Source organism: Bacillus rossius, chromosome 2 (genome assembly GCF_032445375.1).
Source record: "Bacillus rossius redtenbacheri isolate Brsri chromosome 2, Brsri_v3, whole genome shotgun sequence".
Taxonomy (NCBI): Eukaryota; Metazoa; Arthropoda; class Insecta; order Phasmatodea; family Bacillidae; genus Bacillus; species Bacillus rossius.
This window is the reverse complement of record NC_086331.1, coordinates 125,532,451-125,558,847: the sequence shown is the minus strand read 5'-3', so window position 1 is coordinate 125,558,847 and position 26,397 is coordinate 125,532,451. Positions and strand designations below refer to the sequence as shown.

General features: G+C 32.3%; 1 protein-coding gene across 2 annotated transcripts in view; it reads right to left on the bottom strand.

Annotated features, from left to right (window-relative positions):
• The window catches only part of LOC134529781 (fasciclin-3), a 64,976-nt gene that overhangs the window by 23,878 nt on the left and 14,701 nt on the right, over window positions 1-26,397 (bottom strand). For both annotated transcript variants that reach the window (XM_063364220.1, XM_063364221.1), the window contains exons 6-7: window positions 24,728-24,869; window positions 15,176-15,289 (exon numbers count right to left, since the gene is read on the bottom strand). In XM_063364220.1, coding sequence (XP_063220290.1) covers window positions 15,176-15,289; window positions 24,728-24,869 — 256 coding nt within the window. The remainder of the gene's footprint in view (window positions 1-15,175; window positions 15,290-24,727; window positions 24,870-26,397) is intronic.

Here is a 26,397-nt window from a genome sequence, read left to right as displayed (position 1 = left end):
CCAGGGTTTTCATGCAAGCTTCTGACAGAACTACTCATCCATTGTTTAAAGCATACCTGCATTTTAAAATGTTCCTTTTATTTAGTTAACAAAATATACCATCACATTAACCAGTCTTTTCATTTTGTTAAGAAAAAGTGACAAAGTTAATTAATTTTCATTACAAAACTACATTGTGTTTTTTTTTAAATGTTTAGAACATTATTTAGCTACCATTTAAAGAATAAAATTTTTTAAAAAGTTCTTGGAGGCATTAAATAATTATTATGTTTATGTTCTGAAAGATTGTTCATCTTTTATTGCCAGTTATGCCAACCAACTTAGGTTGTTGTTAAAACTTCCCATTATCTTTATAGACATTAAAAGCAATCTGTTATTTTACAGGCCTGTGTTATTTATTTCCACTTTTAATTACTGTCAACTGACAAGTTTAATGATATGTTTAAATTAGTGTTATGTGGGTTTCCTAACACAGTTAACCCGTGGTTCTGTTTGTTTAAATTTTAAACAAAGACTAACATTCAAATGGATTTTAGGGAATATATCCTGCAATGATACAAATATGTTTGTGATTTACAACAATGATAACTTTTACAATAAGCAAATTCTCTTTAACAGGAGTGGAACGTCTACATCTAGCCTACTATTTTCTTCCTATACTACCTTAAAATCAATATTAATAATTTTTCTTGCTGATATGTACATGTAAAGTATTAACCTGAATAGAGGCAGAGGCTTTTATTCTTAAAAACAGCTCACAAAAACAACAATCGGCCTGGGATCGCTCACCAAGGATAATATGAGTAGACTTAAAAATAAAACCAAATTGTGTAAATATAATCTTTGAAAGATTTGTGCAATGGGAGTGCATGACTTGATGTAGGATTTTGGACATACGCCATTGCTTAGCACATGTATGTCTGCAGAAGAAAACTACAAAAAAACACAAATGACAAAAAACACAAATTAAGCAAAAATTGCTGTTGCAGTTTTTTGTAGTTTTCTTCTGCAGACATACATGTGCTAAGCAATGGCGTATGTCCAAAAGCCTACATCAAGTTGTGTAAATATACTTGACCATACATAATAGAGCTTTAATTTAATTTCTTAGTTTGATTTACAATTCTAGAGTCACCTTTTCTCAATATATTGCAGTAGAATATATTTCCATATTAAGAGTATTTTTTTCCTCTGTCGACAAATGGGACAAAAATGTAAACAGAATATTTGGTAGCAGCATTACCCACATACATTGCAAATAGAATGGCAACTGAATTAAGGTGTGTTCCATTACTTTCAACTGCCTACAAGTGTGAAAAAAAATTAAGTTGAAGCACAGTTTCATAAATTGATACTAAAATGGAAAGCACCCAACATATATTTATTTCTTATGTTGGTATGCTTATCTACACTTCAAAATATTTTCCTTTTTTAATGTAACGTTAACTTTAATTGTATAGTAGGCATGTAACGCTAATCGGAATTTACCGTAGTACTTTTTCTGAATATTTACAATTATCTATCCGTTGTGGATGATAGTGTCAAAAAAGTGGCACATCAACAATTAATTTTTGTTTTTTGTTGGAGGGACATCAAAATATCGAGATCAACTTGTGATTGAGGTCTGCCTTTATTCAGGTAAATAAAATAATTTAACAATGAATACAAAAAAGACTAAAAGTTATAACCTTGTTTAAGAAGTTATTACCTTTACTTCAATTAGGTTACAAGATGTTTAATGAAAACTTTAACTAGGGCCAATTTCAGCACAAACAATTAAGATTTTAAACTGTGCTTATGAGCACTTAAACAATGTTTATTAACCAAGTACAGTTCACCAACTAGTTACACGAATTTAAGATATCCAGAGTTTAACTCTCACCTAAAGTTTAGCAGATAAAAAAATGGTAGTACAATTGTGTCAGCTGATATTTGATGACAAAACAATAGACATAAATAACCTCAAACTTTAAGCAAGAGAAAATGAGATAAATAATATTATGATGATAATGATTTCAACTGATAAGCAATGTGCTAAAGAGAAGTAAACTTCAGCTTGTATTATCAAACAAATGTTGCAAATATTATTTTTATCATGGAATATTTTCACATATGTTTTTATGTGATTGTTATCAAATAAACAAGTTGATACCCAAATTAATAATTAAATACATTAGTTTATGTTGTGATACATATCATATAAAACCTTGAAACACTTTTTGATATGGTTATTTTTATTTCCTTTACATTTGTTTGAAACAAATGACAGCCATTATAGACATACTATTTTTAATTCTTGCTATCACTTTAAATTTTTTACTTAACTCTAGCTACACGATAATAAATTTCATAAGTAAAGTAAGTGTGGGACTAATTTGTCTTCCTCTAAATATTCTGCAAAGATTAATACAAACTGTTTGGACATTTTCACGAGTGGTCCTCATCATATCATCACTCAACTCCTTTCAGTCTGCGGCCGGGTCAACAAATTAAAATACCACCATCATCCCCTGACAATCCACCATTCCTCCTCCGTCACTGTGTTTCATTTTTCTTCTTCTCTCTCTCTCTCTCTCTCTGTCTCTACTGCACTCCTTTAACTATCCGCCCTTCCCACCATAACTTTTTCTTAATACTGTGAATAAGGAACTAAATATTTAATTGAAAACCTGATTTAACAATTTAACCTAAAAAAGAAAGCTCAAAGACCAGTTAAATTAAAGAATTATAGTTCACATACCACTGTATCAATCACATTTCAATTTTCTGTGCATATTCAAACACACCACAAAGGCATTTTCATAGTTTGCTTAAGCAAGGTCTGCAATTTTGGCCAAAAGAAATAACATTATTTGTACCTTAAATATTTATGTTTGTAAAATAAAAATTCTTTAAGATTTAAAATCAATGTAATTGCAATTGTTAGAACAAAAAACGTCCTGCATTTTTTATTTATTTTGGAAAATTAATAAATAAAAATGCAGCAATTGAGGTACCAGAATGATTCTCTAAAGTTCCTCATTTGACTCATTAAAAATTTTAAACTAATAAAATGACTGTGTAGAAATTTAGTTTATAAGAACACAAATACTTGCAAATAATATAATGAATGTTTAAGAATTAAAAATAGTTATTTCATTTTTAAATTGCATTTTTCTCCAAACATATCTAAATTTTACCCCAAAACTAGCCAAAAATAATTGCCACAGTCTTGTAAATATGTTTCTCATGAACATCAATAAATTTAAGCTAGGTGTAACCACGCAAGATTAGTGGCATACAAGAAATGCCTGGTGAAATGAAAATCTTTAACCTAAACTTAAAATCATGGGTAACTTTAAGCAATGCCTAGTTGCCTAACATTTAACCTAACTGTGGTGAATGTAGCCCTAAATGGTCCCTAATGACTTTTAGCACTACACAGCCTCTTTAAGTCCATATTTACTATGACAATATTACAATAAGTTTTAAAAATAAAATTCATTAGAGTTAATTCTACTGAACAAGGCTAAATAAGGTTAAAAAAATTACTGTTATTTTAACATTAAGTCTCACAAGTATGTAACTATAGTTGATAAGTTTCATTAAAATTATCTGTAATTTAAGACAAAAACATCAAAATTTTAAAAATAAATTTTATGTTATGTTATAACATTAATTTCTCACAGCATTCTTAAATATATTATCACATAAGTTAAAAATGATTGGTGAAAACAGCAGAAATGCAGGTAAATTATTTGCGCTCTAAATTAATTTCATAATCAATATCCTCAACAGTTTCCAACTTATACCAAGGACATCTTCGTAAACTCTCTCAATCTTCCCTTGTCCTTCACTACTTTAACTCTTTTCTCTATGTCACCAGCTACTTGTGGTCCTCTTCCACTACACAAAGTTCAGTATTCTTCTAGCACCCTCTCACTTCCTATTCTCTTCACATGCTAATAGCCCTCATTCTTGATTCTGCTTCAATTTCTTTATCAACTGATGAAACTTTGCTTTTTCTCACACCACTAAGTTACTTATACTTGTTTCTGCTTTAATGCTCCACAACAACGTACTCCCAGTTGGTCTCTTTTTCTTTCTGTTCTCTTGTCCACTGTCTATTTTTTTCATTCAATGCATCGCTATGAGTACATATACTGTGCATCATATAAGTTCCTTCAGTCTCGACAGTTCACGAAATTAGTGCCAATAACATATGTACACGTAGCCTTCCATTAAGCCGTGTTGTCATTACAACTATAAACTAACTTTGTGTGCCTCTTCTGTGAGCTTCTGCAATGTACACATATATTGCAGCATTTTCACACACCATGCCAACATAATAAAGTTAGAAGGATAAGAAGTATTTCAAAGATAAATCAAATCAAACTCAGAGAAAAAAGAAGGTGTACATTTTATGTTATGTGTGTTGTTATTCCAAGAGAAAATGTTACAGACTGAGATTTTGGCATACATAATGACATGAGAGATAATATACATAAATATATATAAAGCAAATAAAACCGTGGGACTGATGGAATTAGATGGGAACTTTTTGTCGCAAAATTACATAAAGAATTTTCATGTTACGGATTTATCATGCTCTATTTCAACCATTCTCAATGCAGAAAATGCAAAAAAAAAGTTAATAATGAAAAATGTCGGTAAAAAATATTCAACCTGCAAAGTTATAATGCAAAATTTACATTATTAAAAATTGATAAACTTTGGAATTGTATTCATTTGTATGAGAAAAATTTTCATAGTACTGTAGTTCAATTACAAACATCTAATCGGAAGAAAAGTCCAAATTATATCTAGTTTGAGGGCTGATAAATTGCACACACCCATACATATATTATAAACTCTGTATCATCAAAGCCATCACAATAATTACATTTTTCACGAATAGAGAAGCCTACACATTGAATCAAAGATATAATTTGTATGTTGTCCAATCTTCCCCCATTTTATTTTCTAGATAAGACAAGATTAGTGGTGACAATTGACCCAAATGGAGCAGTTAACTTAAGTCACATTTTTCTTGAGAAAATAGAAGTTAAGTGAATGATACAAAAAAAAATTATAATTTGAGATATGCTGACAAAGGTAAAAATTTCTTAAAAGTTTTAGTAAAACGGCCCTTAAATTGTATTTCACAGCTATTAAAGGTAAAGAAAATTTAATGAAATATCTGTACAATATTGAGAAATAATACAAGAATTATGTAGAAATACTATAAGATTAAGTTAATTTAATCCCAGTACATTAAATGCACGAACAGCTGGCACCTCACAATAGAAAAGTGTTTCACAAACAAGCACTGATACTAAGCTAAATTACTAAATTAACTTTTTAGATAGTTTTCGAAGAAATGCTACCTACTGCAGTTGTTAAAATGGTGCTACTTTTCAGAATATTTCTACCTGCATTTTCATTTCATGGTACCTACACCCTAAATTCATCACAAATAAAAAGTTATTTTATGTATATATATATATAAATAAATATATATATATCAATTTTTAAGGAAACAATAACTGACACATAATTTTGCACAAATTACTTGCAGACTGAAACATTAAATACCTTCCTGAGATACAGACACACGGGACCCCAGTTAAGTTTTGAGACTTTTTTTAAGTGTGTAGTTTACTTTGATAGCAGGGTAAAAATAGCATGACTAATGCCAATATAATTTACTAGAAACGTTATACAATACGGGCAGACCATGGATACAGTTACGGCCATGGTAACAATCACTCTGGGCGAAAGTTATGATAAGGAGAAACAAATATTTTGTTTAAACTTAAATGAGGAGGACTGTTTGGTTTATCACTTTTTGGTGGAATGTTAAATGCCTGATGAGGCAGTGGAATAGCCGCAGCCTGCAATAGGCAGTGGGAGTGTGAAGGAAATGTAGGTTCAATATAATGGTTAGGACAGTTCATGTCACAACCAGTAAATTAACTTTATTAACGCTCATTTATTTTGTCAACTAAGTTCAATCAGTGTTAGCACATTACTGTGGTTACACGTACAGTTGGCAAATCATAGTGTTATTTTTTATTGTTATAATTACCTAATAACGGAAAACCAAATTAATAAATCAGAAATAAAAAATTAATTTTTAAGTTACATAAGAAATACCCAGTGGTAGAGAACTAGAAAGAAAAAAGCATGATGCAGTATACAGTCAAACCTCATTAATACGAATCCGCTTAGTACGAAATTCCCGTTTATGCGAAGTACTTTCACAGTCCCAGAAAATAAGGTAGGCTTTCCTATGTTATTCAGTACTTTTAATACGAAATACGGTTAATATGAATTACGAAGTTGTTTTGATCCCTCAAGTAGCTGTTAAAGTATATAAGAAAACGGTTAATACGAATTTCACAGCCGAAGTCTAAAGTAAATCACGTCTTTATACCCGTCATGTAAACAAACGTGTCTCCAAAGATATGTATGTATCCTACAGCTCAAAATGGTCGAAAAACAAGATGAAAAGTTAAACTCTAGTGATGATGTTAGTAACTAAACTAGAAAAGATGCCATGTTGTAAACGGAAAACGAAAAGGAAAGTACTCTATACCTTATTAATATTAGTCGTCGGAAGTGTACATACGTAGAAGTTTAAACAATCTATGGAAAAAAGTTCTGATATTTTCCATTGTTCACCCACGTGTCTCTTAACCTCAATTTTGATTGTGAGTTGTTTTGTAATGACTGCGAAACGTAAATGCAACGACCTTACATTGCAAGTTAAAGTTAAAATTATCGAAGAAGTAGACAATGGAGAGAGAACATAAACTGAAATTGCGAGAGAATTTAACATCCCGCAATCGTCGTTGTCGACATTACTAAAAAATCGTGAAAAGATTTAATCGGCTTTTGCGTGTCGTGCAAATTATCAATAAGAAAAAGATTGCGAGGCCCAAAACATTAAGAAATGGAAGCTACCTTGTTCCAGTGGTTTGAAGAAATGTGTGCAGCAAACTTGCTAATTTCTGGACCTATGATTCAGAAGAAGGCAGACTACCTAGCATTGAGGTTAGGAATTTGAGACTTCAAGTTCAGCAATGGATCGCAACAATCTTGTTGGCAAAACTATGTGTGGGGAGTCCGCAGCAGTAGATACGACCAAAGTTAAATATTGGATACAGACTGCTCAACCAATACTTGATCAGTACTGGCCTTTGATAAGCTTTGTAATGTGGTAAACAATGCCTATAAGAAAAAAAAATAGTGCAAACCAGAATTGATGCTTTTTTAAACCAAATGTTTGAATAAAAAATTTGTCATGAATGCAAGTTTATTGAACTTTGTATTATTATTTATTCTGTAAGTGTTGCATTGTGTTTGTTTTCTTCAGTGTTTACAAATTGTTATGCATTAGTGAAGCCAGCTTATACTACCAACAGTGTATATAATTTTCTTTATGGTTGTAAATATAGGCATTTAAAGTTCAATTTTTTTGTCATGATATCCCAATAGTTTGGTTAATACAAACCCTCGTTATTACAAAGTGCTAAAATTATGGTCCCTTCAGGTTTGTAATAATGAGGTTTGACTGTAGTCTGTTTGGTACATTTGTGTAATACAGCCCGTGACAGTCAACGACCCAGATTACTGCCCTTTTAACTAACAATTTATTATGGTATTTCATATTTAGTAATTTGATTAGGTTTGCTGATATCATTTAAATAACAGTTTTTTATTCATTTTAAGAAGTATTCCTAGATTTACCATATGTTTTATAATCATGAGATGCTTTATAGGTGTTATTTCTAACTATTTTTATAGTTATGTTTTTGTGTTTTTTCACATATTTTTTTAAGGATGGCTTGTTTTTGCTTTGTTCGTTGTTGAGCGTCCATTTAATTTTTTATGAACTTTTTTTTTGTTTGCCATGATTCCTTGTTTGAACGAGCTGATGTAATAGTTGGCCGGTTGTGTAAGAACGAGAGACAGAAAGTTTAATAACCATGAAAAAGGACTCTAGAGTTAGTCAAAGTGCTGTTGCCATGTACCATTGTCTGATATTTTTTCACTCTATTTTTGTGATTCAGTAAAAATGATGTCATCAGACTTAGTGATTTTTTTTTGTTGTAATCTCTGTCGGAAAAGCCTCGTTGTGAGGAGTATGAAATTTGTATATTGCTATGCTTTTGTGAGAACTGTGCTGTGATTGGTTGAAGAGGTCACGCAACTGCCTTCTTTTGGGTGGATGTGGTTGCGTAGCCTTGTTCGTTAGTTAGTCAGCATCAGTACGAGATACTGAGAGGTCGCAAGTCACACAGTGGCTAACTAAAAATAAATTAATGTGAGTTCTAGAGACTTTTGCGGCTGTGGTTCGGGCAACACTGTGTATAATCAACTTTTTTTTTGTTTTTTGGAACATTTGTCTGGAATTCGTTGACCACAGTCGCAGGTATTAGCCCACCACATGGATTGAGTGAACTTCTTCATTGTTCCGAGGATGTAGTCCTTTGGCTTGTACCGTGAGATTGTGTGCAACCACGGGACATACTTGCGAACTGTATGTCGATATTCATCTTTCAGTACCTACGGACAGTTCACTTGTTTGTTTTTTGAGATCGGTGAAGAGGTTATGTGCAACTTGGTTGAAGATTCGACATGTAATTGTTCTAGCGGTCTGGAAATGACGGCCGTGATGACTGGAGAGTTTTCGTGAAGTATTGATAATAAACAGTTAATATCAGTTTGTGTCCAGGAGATGCTATTCCAGAATCCAATTTTCGACAGTAAAGTTTCTTGTGGAACTTACTGATTTTTTCATCGTCCAATTCATTTCTGCAAGTGTTAATGAAACATGTATGTCCACTCTATACAGAATATTTAGAGCTAGTAGGGGTCCGGAGTGCGACAAAGTTGAAGCGAAACAGGTTCTCTCTCTCCACCCACTTTCCCTTCACAAGCAGCTTTCTCCCAGAGAGCCAACTCTAATAAGGAACTGAGGAAAGGAAAAGAAGTCAAATATTTGAATGGCTGACCTGCCCATACAGCCACCTGGAGTCACATCATGTTATAAACAAGCAGAGATAAAAAAAGGCTCTTTTTGAAAAAATACTTTTTCTACCATAATGAATATTTAAGTGTTAACCGATATTACTCATCATCGTAATTATACTTGTTAGGATTTTCATATATATGTTTGTTTATATCAGTATGTACACTGTACAAAATTGTGTTTTCTTCCAACATCCATGCAAGGTTAATATGAGCATGGCTTTAATTTCTAATATAATATTGATGACTTAATGACACTATTTACAGCGTGTTTCATCCTTAGATTGCAGTGTGCATTCACTCTCCCTTCCCAATGAAAAATATCTGCTATGAGAGCTGTTCTTGTTTCAGTATGCTCTGTTGCAAGATATATGCAAAAAAAACACTAAAGTTTTGGACAAGTCTTTATAATTTATTCCAAATTTTTTAAAATGTAATAAAAAAATTTTATTCTAAAGATGAAAATTTGGAATGAGAATTTTGTAAATCCATTTTTTTTTATAGTTCATGAAGAGAATCATCGCCTTAAAAAAATAAACAAATAGGTAAGGTAAGATCAACAATATACCAAAACTTACTATAATGTTTATTAGTATACACAATAAGGATTTTAATTATAAGTTGTGTAGTGTCACGCCATTTTCTCTGTACTGCAATCAACGCATTTGCATAAGCATTTTTAAAATTAAAATAAGATACACTTATCACAGGTACCACATCAAAATAATGAAATTTTATATAGTCTTACACTTAAGTAATGTTTAAACACAACTTTAAAGATGATATTACTACAAAATAAACCAAAGAACTTAACCTTTTAGTAAGTCTAGGAGTGTGTATTTTTCAGATAGTGACATTTCTTTATAGTGTGGATATCTTCTCATAAAATTGGTTCACATTTTTCAAAAACTGAGTATGCTACTACAAGTTTAAGTAAATGAGCATTACATATTTAGTTGACTTTATTTGACAGTTCAGAGATAGTGGGAAAGGAACCATCACAGAATTTACCTGGAGTGATCTTCGGAAATCATAAAAAACCAAAATGAAGTTGCCGTACCGGGATTCAAACCTGGGTCCCCAGAATGTAAGTCCAGTTTCTTACCACTGCTCTATCTTGCTAAATAAATGGGTATATATTTACATTAAACACTGGTAAACTTTTAAACGATTTGAGTATGTGTTTCACAAAATAAAAAATATATGTATGGCATTCTTTTTGCATAGTTAGCTGCCAAAATTATATTTTATACATAATTTTGTAATGTAAAAAAAAGTATATGGATTACAGAACTAAATTTTTTTTTTTAGGTTTAAAGACACTGCTATTGGCTACGTCATGATAGTTTGATTTGCTTTCAGAAAAATATATTTTATTTTACTTAGCTGGCAAAATCTTCACAATTTTGAGAATTTTCATTTGCATGCCACAAAAATGTTAAAAAGTAACTTTGGCAGTTAATTATGAAAAAGCGTATGCAATATGCAGTCAAATTTCAATTTTCGGCAAACAAATTATCTGCTTCGCAGCTTATCCCCGGTTCTATAAAACTGTATAATAAGCTGAAGAAATCCCAGCAACAAAGGAAGAAAAAGCAATGAAAATTTTGCTAGCTAACAATTATTAATAACATATAGATTGCATTGTGCTACTTCTAATTTAAATGCCTGACAGGCAGGTCATTTAACGTGCTGAATCTCCATCAACACAGGGGAAGGAATACGCCATTTCAACACGACTTGGAGGTGTTTCGGAAGTGACCCATCCCAGCTTCACTGCCACCCATCCCACCCGTCCCTCAACCTGCCTGACTCGGAGGAATCCCCATTCTAAGAGTATCAGTCTATCACATGTCTGGGACCCCTCAGAAAACCCAGAGAGCGTGTGATCTAGCCAAATATAACCCAACCGCCACTAGCTTTCCGGGCTCGTTTATACGCTGCCTTACAGTTCTAAAACCAAACAAAACAAAAAGAAATTTTAAAAACTGAAAATGTGGTAGTTTAGAAAGAGTCTGGTAACACTAAACACTACTTGAGCCGCCGTCTCCGCAAGTGACACTGCGGCGTGAAGCACTTCTTTGTTCTACACTCATCCCTTTCTCCCCACTGATAGTAAAGATGAGACCTGTCTAATGGGAGTCTCCTTATGGCCTATCTCACTTATCTCTTTACCCCCTCATGCAAGACTAGGTGGGTTGCTGCATACACACTAACATAGTCGTGCACAGCTTTTTTTACTGTGTGCTTTTATTTTTGATACACTTATCTACTGAAACAAATTAATGTCTGGATAAAATACTCAATTTTACTGTAAAAAGCCACATAAATTCAACTCTGTGTGCGCATCTAAAACATATTCATCATTCTGTGACAAAAAAGAGACATTTTTAGCAATATTGAGATGTTAAATATTCCTGCTTATGGTAAAATTTTGTTCAAAAGACCTGTCACTAACCAAATTACTTTATGTGTAAACAATAAAACATTTATTTCTTGCAACAAGACACTGAAAATGGACTTGGCACTGGCAGCTTGCTAAAAGATGCAAATTTATTGTTTATTCTTTCTTTTGGCCTCAATTAAGAGGTCAAATTTGCACTCCCATGGTATTGTTTTATTCAACATACATCAGCCTCTTAAAATTGATACACTTGTTATTAAAAATTAAAATCAAGTTTCCATTCGAAGCCACCGAAAATGAACTTTGCACATTATTTTCGCTAAATGTTGATTTGTCACACTATGTTTATGCTTTGTTTTTTTTTTTATGACCACAGGATACTGAATATGCTCTGATGTAATTTTGTTTGGAAGAAACATAAATAATGAATGAATTACCAATATGATAAATTATTTTCTTGCAACAAGATCCTGAAATTGGGCTTTGCGCTGGCCACTCACTAAACATTTGGCATGACTGTTTTATTTTTTGCTTTGGAGACGAAAGGTTACTTATGCCTTTTTAAAGTATAAATTTGTTGGAAAGACAGCTTGTACTTCCTGATTAATGTGGAGTCTACTGTATACATTTCTTTCATTTTGTTAAAGTTACGCCATTCAAAAAGACCACAAATTTAACAGTGTTCTAAGTAAATAAATAATGACCTGAAATGGTACATACAGCCTTGCATATGGTTCAAGAAACCCTACCCTAACTTTTTAAATAGAAACCATAATTTTGCAGAATTTACAGTTGTAATTAGATTGCTGTATGTTTAAGTAAAATATTGAAGGCATAATGTTTTTAGGGTTTATTATTTCAGAAAAGATATGTAAAATTCACAGACATCAGCTAGTATAGTAATAGTATTCTGCTGGTCTTCCAAACAGCAGAACCATCATAATGAGTCCTGACTTCCAACAAAAACCACAAGTATTGTTTTCAGGTTCAGCACAAAGTCACGACCCTGCCAAATAACTGAAGGTGTATGTTGTGGCTTCCAAGTTTGGTCCTTGGAATGAATACCAGCACTCCAAAACAAATCTATTGGCTTCTTGGTTTGGCATGACCTATAGCCACTTCAATGCCATCTTAAGCTATTAAAAAGGTATAGAATCATCCCCCTTTTCTAAGACAGTCCACATCCCAAAACCCATTTTTTGCCATTCACTAATATGGCTCCCTCAGTCTTTGGTCTCCTCCTGACATTCAGTACCATTTCTCTGTCATCTCTAAAGTAAAGTGGTTGCAAGCTGGTGTAGTTTAATACCTTCTGAGAACACAACAGCTGTAAAACATTACATTTTCCTTCAGGACTCTGGAAAGAGCACATAGTTTTATTATGTCAATATATTTTGTACGTAGCATTACACAGCTGACACTTTCTCTCTTCTTAGTTAATGGTCTTAGGCTGTCATGCAATATACATATATCCAGGTAAAATAAAGATAATCAAAGTGTCTGTCTTAAGATTTTTGAAAAATATGATATTAAATATTTTTTCTTTCACCTTCCTTCAGATGAACTAACAACTCTCCAAGCTCTTTAATGCAGTGGACAACATCCATTCAAATGTGTTTTAATTAACTGTAACCACACTGTAAACTTAACTTACTCTGTGAAATAGGGTAATGTTCTGTTTAACAGAGTGATTTATAAAATAAACAGAATGTCCATTTTGTGGTCTAAATAAATGAAAGGGTTTTTTGACTTTTTGTCTCAAGTAAGTAGGCTGTGGGCAAAGAAGAAATTTTGGTCTACCACCTATCACAACTTATCTTTTCTATATGCAATTTTAGGGTCCCCATTGAATTTATTTATTGTTATGACTTTTACTTTTTAGTGCACAGTTTTATTTTCCTGTGGATTTTATTGGCATGTGAATGATATTTTCCGACTTATCGAAAACATAAACTCATGCACTCTGAATGACAAACACATTCTACTTCTGTCCACCAGCTGTTCAGTAATGCTTGACAAAATGTAAGGTAAGAATGCACTGAAATGTTCTTAATGGATTTTAAAATGCTTTTTACCTAAAGTAATAAAATGTTAATATTCTCTCAGTTCAGTGTCTTCACAACATGCTGTTTACACAAGGTAACGCAGTGAATTCCTACCCCCGTGCATGACCTAGATAATACAATCTCAGGTTGGTTTCAAAGTCAAACTAACCCTGGATATGTTTTCATGTGTACTGAATGCTTCATTCTTTATACTTTCTTTAATGCTACATTGTACTTCTCAAGAAGGGGTACCAACATACTAATTTTAAACACAATTTCCTATTTACGTCACATTTTCCACATATGTAAGGTTTAAAATACATTAAAATTTATGTTTGACTAAACCAGGAACAAATTATGTTGGATGCAATAACAAAAAACAAAAACGAAAAGCATTGAAAACCACTCTTGTAACTTAAAAAAAACTGATAATATAAAACTAGTTAATTGAAAAAATAAATAGATTTACATGCAGCAATCATAATTTTTCCAAATTAAATGTTTTTTTATGAACTAAGAGAGTTTAAACATTGTTGCTGCACCTAAGTACAATATCACTAGCTTTTGACAAGGCAGTTAAAGTTATGAGAAAGTTGTTTAAATACACTTCTAGTTCAGAATTTAACATTAGATAGAAGTCAAATCCAGATTTTTTTTATAAATTCAATAGTAAAGTATGCAAGAATTTGAGTTTCATTGGTAAAACATACAGTAATGACTCGCAAGGGGTCCACGAATAACCAAAAAACACGCTTAAAGCAATGTAAAAAAAAAGTTTCATTAAAAAAAATTTTTTACTATCTAGACAAACACTGTAACACCCGCCCCTTAAAGCAACTCTCTATTTGTTTCAGTAAAACAGAGCTAATCAAAACAGCACTAGTTCAAATAATTTGCTTTCCAATCAGGTAAGTATGCTTGCTGACCACCATTTTAATCAAGACACTACTCCCGTTAACATCAATTTACAGTACTAATATATGTCTAAACACATTTGAAGTACATTTAAATAAATGCGTTTCTGCCATGATTTCCCAATAGTGCATCCCAGTACACGCAAGGTAAAGTAGCCCTGAAGCTTCTGGCTTTTCTTTTCAGAACTGCTGCTGATATGCTTAACATGCGGGATGGCGGAATATAAACGTGGGCTGAACATTCGGACGTCATCGGAAATAAATATGAAATGAAGAAAACGAATAGCTATTGAAGAAAGAGCAAAATATTGTTTGTTGATTCATCACAATTGCACTGTATTTAATGCTTCACAAGTGCCATTGCCATAGCGCGCGCACGGAAATAAAAAATAAAATTATCATTGTGTTAATGGTTTATGGAAGTGAAATATGGCACAGATAACCCACACCCTGTTAATCAGAAGTCTACTGTATATCATTTTCATGCTGCTGCTCTGTTTATACTATATTTAAATAATATAAGAAACATTTTAAAAAAATTTCAGGAGATATACCCTAATTTAGACATACATAATTACAAAATGTCAGACAGTAGTCAGAAGTAAAAAAAAAAATAATCATTAGGCTTGTTAATTCTCTCTTCAGAACTTTGTACATGCTTTGTTATAACTCATAAAAATCATTGGTAACAGATTTTTGGGTTGTCTGAACCAAAAAAAAAAAAAAAAAAAACATTTTAAATGTACAAAAATAAAATAAAATGTGTTTACTTATTTGTAATAAGCGTACAATCTTACCTGAAAAACACCAGCGACCTGTTGTTCTGGCGAATACTACAAGGAAAATAATGATCAGAACTATCAAAATAGCTGCCACGATGCCCACAACCGCACCAGCTCCAAGGGTTCCACCTGCAAGCAAAATATAAAATAGTCATATTTTCAGAGATTGCAAAACTAATCTAACTACATAATATAACAGTTGAAATAATCCATGATACTGTCATTATCACGTGTTAAATTATTTAATTAACAATTTATTGTGTTGTCTCATATTCAGTACTTTGGTTAGGTTTTCTGATATCATTTAAATAATATATTTTATTTCCTTCTAAGGATATATCATGTTTTTGCCATATGTTTTATGATCATAATTTACATTGTTTTATGATTTTTAGGGTTTTATGATGATTTGTATGCTTTATTGTGAATAAGCCCCTAAAAGATATATTTACCAAGTTCATTTGAGTACTTTCAAGTATTTTTGGTTATGTTTTCATTCATAAAAAGCATTCACGTAATTTTTGTTTGCCATGATTGCCTGTTTGAATGTGCTGATGCAATAGTTGTCTGGTTGCTTAAGAATGATAGAGACAAAGTTTAGTAACTGTGAGAAAGGACTTAGTGAAAATGCTGTTGCCATGTACCATGATTGGCTGATATTTTTTCACTTTATTTTAGTTATTCAGTAAAAATGATGTCATCAGACTATGATTTTTCTTGTTGTAATCTCTGTCGGAAAAGCTTCATTGCAACGAGTAGGAAATTTGTATGCAGCTACGCTTTTGTGAGAACTGTGCTTTCATTGGTTGGAGAGGTCACGCAACTGCCACTTTCTTCGGGTAGATGCAACTGTGTGGCCTCCTTCGTTAGTCAGTGTTAGTACGAGGTACCAATAGGTCGCATGTCCGACAGTGGCTAACTAAAAATAATCTGTGGTCCAGGCACCACTGTGTATAATCAAACCTTTTTTCGCTTTAAGGAACTTTTGTCTGGAATTCGTTTACCACAGTCGCAGGTTTAACCCACCACACGGATTGAGTGAACTTTGTCCCAAGGATTGAGTGTTTCGGCTTGTGCCGTGAGTTTGTGTGCAACCACGGGACAAAATTGCTAAGTGGCGACTTGGTTGTAGATTCGACATGCACTTGTTCTTGTGGGCTATGATGACTGGAGAGTTTTTGTGAAGTATTAATAAAAAAAACAGTTAATATCAGTTTGTGTCCAGGAGACATTATTCCAAGATTCAATTGTATACAGTAATATTTTTTATGGAACTTACAGATTTTTTCATCACCTAATTCATTTCTGCAAGTGTTAATGAAACATGTATGTCCACTCTAGACCGAATATTTTGAGCTAGCCGAGGTCTGAAGTGTGTTAACAGTACATATTTAAGTTTGCAGATGCTATTAATTACAGTTCATTTACATGTCACACTCATTAGAAATGGCAAGGATCAATGATTTAATGCCAACCTCCAATACGACTCATATTAATTTTAGTACCAAAATAGTAATTAAGTGGTTCAGAACTCACTGTAATCTTGGAGCTAACATCCCTTTAGCGCTTGTGCATACCCCTTCCATACTTTGAAACAAGTTCCAAAAATAAATTATTCAACATTATAATCCACCTCATGTTTCTTGGCTGGAATTCACCAATACACGAAGAGTTATAAAAACAGGTTCCCTGCTCATATTTATATGTATGACTATGTATGATCATAAACACTAGCGTGACAAAATGTAAGTTGCCGAGTAGTGCATTCCCTGAAAGATTGTTTTCTTTGGGCTTAGGTTAGCATCTTGTCAACAGCAAGCTCATTTGAGATAGTAAAACCTGACACCGACCAGGGATATTTGGACAGGAACCTTTCTAGCATTTATCTAGAGTGATATCAGGAAACCATGCAAAACTTAATCTCAAACTCCTTATCGAGTCCTTATGAATGTGAGTCCGGTGTGTTACCACTGTGCCACCTTACTCGATCCCTGAAAGAAACTCAATAAAATACCAAGGGAGAAGTACTGCTTCCAAACATGTTCAATAGTTGTAATAATCATGTGTACCCAAATTACGTGATCCATTGCCAAATCATCATGTAGCATTTTTCACGTTACAGTCAGCACTTTTTAATCCAGCATTTTTTGGTTCCGCACATTCCCGTAATCTGGCATCGGTTGATGCCACTTGCACTTGGATTTTTTCAGGTGTATTCTGGCAATTGTTGACCTTGTTCATCACGGATGCAACATGATCAGACATTTTGTTTAACAGTAATGCCCATGTGTGTATAGTTTCTTGCTACACAGCAGTGTACTACAGCTTGTTTTGAACATAATTGTACTTTATATGAATTTTTCTTTGGTATTCCCTTAAAACTATATTGATGTTCAATAGTTTGGTATGACTGCTAATCCGGCACATCTGTGGTCCTGAACGTGCCATAACAAAGAGCTTTTAATGTACTAAGTACATCCACTGGTAAACAATAAATGTGTCTCAAATATTTAATATCTTTCCAAATAATACCAATAATTTACAACTATTAAGTTTGGAAATGCATTTAAACAAATAGAAAAATGCAGTTAAACCCATAATTTATCATCTCTGATGGTTTAAAGGAATAAACTCATATTATTGATGCACTATAATTTTTGTTGACTTCTTTATGTTACCAAGTAGTTCATAACTTTCAGTAATTAACAAGTTAGAAACCCATTTTAACTGGCTTATTGCAAGACAAGTGATTTAATATATGTTTTCAAAATATGACTTAAAAAGAGTTAGATTTCAGGCTATATTAAATTTATGTAATTGTTAAAGATCTCAAAATTTCAAAAATTAATTAGAAGGCTAAACAATACTAGCTAACCTAAACCAAAATATACCCTAAGGCACCTTTAAAACTTCCTTGGTTTATTCTTAGTGAGAAAGCAATTGCTTTTCTGTTAGGTTGTACATAATTCAGTCAGTATGTTACTAAATGATTATTGTTGGGTGAAGATTGTGAAAAAATTCAGAGAGCAAAGACCAAATATAAATTTCACTGAACAAATCCCAAAGATTTGAAGGTCTGAAATAAGAAATTAAAAGATGTGCTTTTTTTTTTCTTCAAAATCTACCCAAACAAATTATACCTAATAAAGAAAAAAATTAAACTCCTAAATTAAACACTATAGTCTATAGGTAACAAACTCACAATGATGTTAGTTACAAAAATTTTATTAGTTACTAATTACCATACCTAGCATATCACCGACTTCATATATGGTCAGTGTTTAAAAAAAACATTCTCATAATAAAACAAGCATAAGAAATTTATGATCAAATAAATCTTTCTGCAGTAGCAGAAAATGTATTTTCTTACCCCAAACAACTTTTACCATGCTAAAAAATTTGAATTTTTGTAAAAAAAGTTTTCTTTTGAAACATTAAATGACTTTTGCTTAAGACACACATTAATGGTTAGTAAAATGATCATCACAACAGGTGAAATGTTAAAGAAATGATGATACTCATAGTATATAATGGTAATTAAATTATTATTTTTGTTAATGTAAGTATGTGTAAGAATTATTGCAAAATACTTTCATAACAATTACTGAATAGCTATTTAAGGAGACACACTCATGCATGGGATGCGAACCAAACCTGTGACACTCGAAATTGAAGGCTGGAGTCCTAACTTCTGTGCCACAAAGAGCAGCTGGAGAAAAAAATTTATAATAATCAATATCATCCGCATAATGACACATGATAATAATGAAAAGTATAATGTGATTGGTTGCATATAGCACAATAACAATCAATTAAATTTTTACATCATGTAAGGTATAAACAGTAAGGTGCACTCGCACTCGTAGACACATACATCTCAAGTCACAGCACAAAGTTATTTTCTCTCCTTCGCCTACCCCTCCCCTCCTGCTAGCGACTCTTCGGAGACCTTGGGCAATTCCTCCCCTGCTAATGACTCATCAGGAGACTGTAGGCAATTCCCCTCCTGCTAGCGACTGTTTACTTTTATCTCACCTCTGGTAACACGTCCAGTTATTTTTGTAAGATTCAGTCTGGTTGATGAATTCTTAGTGATTGGAGTGCAAGGTAGTGTGAACCTAATAAAATGAGTGACACAGTCAGCGAGACTAAATCCATTGGTATATATTAAGTAATTTTCTTCAAGACCCCAAGGATTCACTTGAGGCTTTACGAGAAAACGGTGGCTCTTTAAGGAAAGAAATATTATGTATTCAAATGCACTAAATGGTACCTACTTTAAACATTTAAGTACTGATAAACAAGCAATTTTGGAAGAAATAAGTTTAAATTATTTGGTTACAGCTTTATGCTTAAAATGTATTCCCAACGTTACAACCAAGCAAAAAGAAGTAATGGCTAATATTTTAAACAATTCAAACTTGATAACTAATTTCAGATTACATCATTCTCCAGAAAAGACTTAGGCTATCAAAAATTTTCTCACGTATAAATGAGAAGAATTTTGAAGTCTAACTTGCGTCGTACCAGTAAAATATGGCTGCAAAGAGCTGCCTCATTCCTACCCCTACAATCTCAATTTAAGTAATTGATTGTATATTTTATTATAAATGCCATGACCACCATAAAGCAGTCAATGATCCAACTTTCCGAAAACTATTTGATTGATTTCATATTCAAAATACTGGTTTGAAAATTATGAGTCTGCTGTCTCTTAGCAGGAGTCTTGATGAATATTACTTGAAACATGTTGAAGACATTTGGGCGATGTTTAGGCACGTACCTTTGGTTTGCAGAACGGATGCTATTTGGTCTGGAGGTAACAGAAGTTTTAATGGCATAACTGCTAAACTGAATCGATGATAAAAAGGTTAGTCCATGACAAATCAACCAATGATCTGGCTTAGATGTCGCCAATTTCCGTGCATTTTTGGTACTTACATTGTTCTTATGACGTACATTAAAAATATGTATCATTTAAACTTTTGAGTGAAACAATTTTTTTAAATTATTAAAAAAGAGAAAATACTGCTATGTTTGGTCAACATTGGTTCACTGAAGTGGTTCTTGCTTTTTAACCATTATACATAGAAAGCTTAATAAGAACTCATTTAAAAGCTCTTGAAAATATCATGTACAAGTAGTATGGATAAATAAACAAGCATCTATGACCGTGGTCTAAAACCAACAAAATAGCCACTTTTTTTAAAATGGACATCAAAGGAACAGACTGCGATAGTTGCAACGGTGTAATAATCTATAGTTACAGCTGATTCACCACCACATGAGACAGTAGCAGCCATCTCATTGCATTAATATTGTGACACTCTTTTTGAGTGTCCCTTCCCTCTTCTTTTTCTCCTTGTGTTTTTGTTTGTTGACGGATGATGCGCGCAGTTGGTGAACGCGTTCCTTTTCTGTTTGCAAATGCAGGTTTTGTTGTGGCTTCTGCCTGGTGGCGCCGCACGGCGGTGAGTTTGGTAATCCCTGAGGTGTTGTTTTTTTTTACGCGCGCGGCTTTGGGTTGGCATCTGTGTGGTCAGCTGTGGGAGAAGTGGTTTCTCTGGCGACTGCTGGGAGAAGTGGTTAGTCTTGCCGCCTCGGCCGCTTTGGTGTGACGAGGTTGAGGTGTTTTGAGAGGGGAGTTGGAAAAGCGGCGTGTGAGAGGCAAGTCTTGCCATGGAAATTTTTGAGGGAGCGCCGGTTTAGTTTCAGCAAGCAATGGTTAAAATGGGTTGGCTGTTGAACTTTTGATGCAGAAAAGCGATCGACAAGCGTCATCACGGAAATGTTTTGATGGAATCCAAGATTGTGCAGTTTTTTTTTGTTTTGTTTTGAAATACTGTAATACGGATCTACGTAATTACGTTTTGCTAACGTGTGTGTTGGTAAAGTACGAGAATAGGTCAAAGTTGTGGTGTCCCTGTTGTTGGGTCTACGAGCGTACATCCCATGTATCTGTTACAAGATTTTAAGTCCAATTTATTGTGAAATTTTTCCAAGAACGGTTTGGTAACCAAGATTATGCTAGGGGCACGGAGAAGTCCAATGGGGCGTTTGAAGACAAGAAGGGATGTTCTAAAGTTGTCCGCAGTCTTCTGACAACGGGACTGTGGCGTGAGGAAGGCGAAATCTACTGAGGCATGCAAGATACTTCAGGCTTCTAGTTGGTGCTCTTAGGTTTTGTGCAAACAGCTGTAAATTGCAGGATGCAATTTTAAAGGGAGTTCGTCGTTGTAGAGGCTTCTAGAAAACTGTAAGTGTTGGACGTCCTTTTTTTTTGCTTTTTGTGTTGGGAATATTTGTCGTAATTATTTAATATATTTTCTTGTAGACTTGTTTCCCTTAGGGTTTTCGATCGTTGCTTATTGGACGAGGTATTCGTTGTTTTTCCCATTTGGGGAGTTTTCGACGGCGCATCTGATATCTGTTCAATGGTGTTATTTTCGCTTAAACCTTTTTTGTTATAAAATTTTGAGCCCTTCAGGGTACACCACAGTAATTCAATTTTCTTTTTACGTACTTTGTAAATTGAATTTATAATTTATAATTCTGATAACGTCGCTGTTTAATAATGTCTTTTGTGTGGTAAATGAAGGTTTTGTGTTGTGAAATGCAATCACTTTTATATATATGTTATATTTTTTTTTAATGATAAATATTTTATCATATTTTAATATTTATTTGCTGGTTATCTGGTGAACTTTTATCAGTCCTGTGCTGCTGAGGTTGGAATGTGAATATAATACGAGGATTTGCTAAATCCTGGCAATCGAGTACAAAATTATAAACTGTGGTGTACATTTTGTTTTTGCGCTAGAGATTTTTGAGGCACAAATGAATTTGTTTTGAGGTTTGGTCTACTAAACCATTATTCTTATTTATTACCATATCTTAGATATTATTCCTATTTGTCCTTTTGAAACTTAGTACTGTGTTATATAAATAGTTATTTATTATAAATTTTTGATTATAAAATTACCACCTGAGATTAGTAAATCTTTTTATAATATCATTGTAATTTTGTGTTGTATAATAATTCTGTGGGGATCAAGGGAATTGTTTTAGGGGTGCACCCTGGGGAGGGACAAGAAAGAGGTTTCTTTATGAGTGAAGTCACTGCTGGGTATGGTCTTGTTTTTTGAAGCTAATGCATGTAAATGCAGTGGAGCCGCCTGGACCCTCTCAGAGTTTAATGCCCTTGGCCCCATTTTTGGGCGTTAATGCTTTTTTATATGTGCATATTGTTGGTTTTTCTCTTTTTAATATTTTTTATTTAATTGTTTTTGTATTGTAATTTGTTTATGAAGTGGAAGTTGTTGACGTTGATTTTAATTTGGCCAATTACAACTAGCATCACACTCTATTCCTTTTTTCTTACAACGCCACCCCCCTTTACCTTTTAATTCTTGATAAGCTCTGGGGGTGTCGCAATATATGACAAAAGAGATGTAATGACTCTAAAACAAAATAAACATAAATAAAGGTTCCAGATTATAGAATCAATTTTCAGTAAATGTGTTAGCAAAATTCCTGAACTAAATTACAGTTTACGTTGCTGCCATTAACATCCAAAAAGGTCATAAACTAAGGGTTTAAATATAAATATGAGCTGAATTTGTAAAAACATTTTGTGTTTAAAAAAAATAGTAAATCACACTATTTTGCAGTTCATTAAATTTTTATACCCCTATTGATAAGATATTCGTCAACATAATTAAAAACAGCCACGTAAAATGAACTTTTCTCAAGCATTGTTATAACTTTACAATTAACTTTTTTTCCCAATAAGCAACTGAAGATGTAATTTGCTTGCAAAAAGCTTTGTGTGATTCCTCGTTCATGCTTTATTTCAACCAGAATAAGAGCTTTTACTTGACATAGTACTTTTTCCATTCAATAAATGTCTACTTACTCAAAATAAATTCACATGTCAATAAAATTAAATAACTTTCCTGTAACAAATAACTGCAAATGGAACTTGCACACAAATTTCACTAAAAATTAATACTCTCTTAGAGCTTAGCTTAACAATTAACGTATTACACATATTGATATTATAGTTCAATGATTCTACCTGAATTTCGTTTATTTAAAATTTACTTGCCATACAGTGAAAACTTATGTTTATGTTCTCACTTTATATGCTTCCCCACCTTTTTTAGTTTTCTTATAATATAGTTTGATTTGTGTTTAAACCAAAGTTATATTTTAAACACAGACAATGAATTCTGAAAAAAAAAATTAATACCTTAAATGTATGTTTTTTTTCTACCACAGCACCAATTAATAATATCCCTTTTCAGCACCAATGTGATACATTGTTTTTTGTGCTATGCTAACAACAAAAATGTGGTACTTCTCGTATCTTCATCTCTTTAATTATCTAATCAAAGTGCAAAACAGCTTTGTTTTGTTTATGAAAATATGTTAATAGTATTAACTTTATAAATGGTTAAATATACCATGAATTATTACATAAAAATTAAATTTGAAAATTCCAAAATATTGTCATTTTTTAAGTTGAGGAAATCGTTACTAATCACATAATGTTGGAAGGGAAACAAAAAAACAATACAAAATTACTCTTCTCTTGGCTGTTTACACTTATGTTTTCTGTTTTTTCTTTCAGCAATTTTAAAGTTTATGCATAGTTTATTAACACATCTATTGAATGGCATAAAAAAATGTTAGTAGGTTATTCAACCAGTTAAAAAATGGCAAAAATAATATGCATCAAACACTGACTCTAATACACAATTTAAGATTTAGAGCAATAACAGAGAATTTTTGCCTAGTTTACACTTTCCCATGAATTACTTTTTTTTTTTTCTAGTGGTCCCTTGAAAAGAGAATTGAAAAGGAGTTTCACTGTATTTGTATTTATGTGTGTGTTTATGAATGTGTTGTTGTGAAATGCAACAGGGCTGGAATTTAGATGTTCATTGCAAAACCTGAAAGGCAAGTAGAAGAGTTAGTTAATAAACATTTCAGGGTTACTGACAAGACACCTTTGGGGCAGTGATAGACTATTGCACTACTTATAAAACTGGCAAATTAAGGCTACTTGCACACACTGTATTATAATATAATAATAATTTCAAAATTCATAAATTCCTTAACTGTACCCTTAAAATAGTAAACAGCTTACTCAGCCAAGTATTTATCATGTTTAACTTTACTTAAGTATTTGCTAGTGTGTCATTTTAAGCTTTCAAAAAATGCATTTTTCTACTAAATTTTTAAGTCATAGCCATGAGTGGTTATATGTATTTTGCTAAGTTAAAGAGATCAATAGCTAAAAAGCCTGTGTTCCATAATACTTTCTATTACAAACAACTACCTATGTTTTAAAATTTATCAACAAATTTATAGTGTTGTTCTTTAAATGAGTAATGGCATAGTGTAAATTTTCATGTACTGTGTAAATATCATACAATTTTTCAAATGCCATAATAATTATAATAAAGCATTCTAAAATCCTTTATCAAGATATTATTTTTTTCAGCCTTTTAAATGTATTTGCTATAAAGTTAAGCTAAGATTCCTTCCTGTTAATAATCATACCTGATGGTACATCCATAGTAGAAATTGAAACTTGATAATCAGTAGATCCAACACTATTTGTGGTTCGGAGTTGAAATACTTTTTCAACATCACTCGCAGTCAAAGAATCAATGTGAAGAGTTCCATACCACGCACCATGTCCCTATAAACAATTTTAAAAACTTAATAACTGCAGAAACAAAATACACAAAAACTACTTTACCAACCTATTCTCTTAAAATAAAGGGGGTTGGGGGATTGAAGCATTGTCTACTCATTGTTTCTACATTTTATTTCAATAACGTGTATTAAAATTTTTAATTATAAATATAAACTATTACCAAGATAATCAGCTAACAAACTTAAAATATTATTAATTTAACTAGTTAATGCCAATACACACATTGTAAGTCCATAAAGTTTCTAAATAAGAAAATAGTTCTTATGAGCTTAGTACAACAGCTTGTTAGTAAAATCCTGAAAGCCTTTCCGTGGTATTTATATGTTTTAATCTGGGCAACTTGATAAAATATAGTATCAATAATTTATAACTTGCCAAGAGAAGCAAATAAGCAAGAATATTAATTTTTTTAACCGTGATCCCATTGGTTATAATTTTTTGTAACTAGTGTTTGGCAAACAATTTTCTTGGAATAACTTTAATTAGTGTCCTAAATTACAAAATCCGCAATAACTTTTAAGTATATTAAATGCCTGGAAATTTTTTTAAATATATTAAATTTTGCTCTTTTATAATTACAACCAAGAATTAAAAATCCATGATATATTTTTTTAAAAAATCTTACTCAACTAATGTGAATAGTTTGAGTCATCATATTTTTCCAATAGAACCTTCAAAAGTATAGTAAATATTTTTAATTAATTTCTAAGCACACCATTTAACTTGTGGTAATGAGTACAAGAATTTTATCTGCTTTAAAAATTTTTATGCATAGATCAAAGCTTTTTTAACCAGTATTTACCTAGGAAGCGTAACAAAGAATTTTTAGTAGCAGTAGCTTAATGTATCAATACTGATTTAAATCCCATTTAGAATTTGAAATAAAATACTTTTTCAATAAAAGAAAAAAAATACATAAACTATCTTTAAAATAATTGGTTACAGGACGGCAAGTCTTATTTATTAGCGACCAGAAAATGTGTTATTACTTAACTCAGTGAATAATTCTGTTTAGATTTTATGAAAGGTAAATGTATTGCTTAGAAATTTGATAACACACAACCCTATAAGTTTTAAGGATTATATTAATTTATGGTTCTCGGTGTTGGTTAAATTGCAGAGATCTGGCAGAACTGAGAATGACACATCATTATTTACTGCAAAAAAACAAAGTAAAATAGTAACCTTTCAGAGTTTCAACACTCTGCCTGATTATGAATTATTGTAATTATTGTAAAGCATCTACAAAATCTAAAAATTTGTTTTAGTTCGAAACCCACTCCACCTCAGAGCTCACTATGAATGAAACATGGTTTTAAAATGTATTTTTTTTTTAACTTACACTTTTGACATAAAAAAATCTTTTTTACATTCCTATTTTGTGAATTAATTATTATCTGGAGTATAAAATGAATAAATTATTTATGTGATGAAAGGTGAAATGCTGTAGATGGAGCAGCGATAGTCACACTGCAACAGCTGCCATGATTCGTACTTGTGAGGTTGCAAA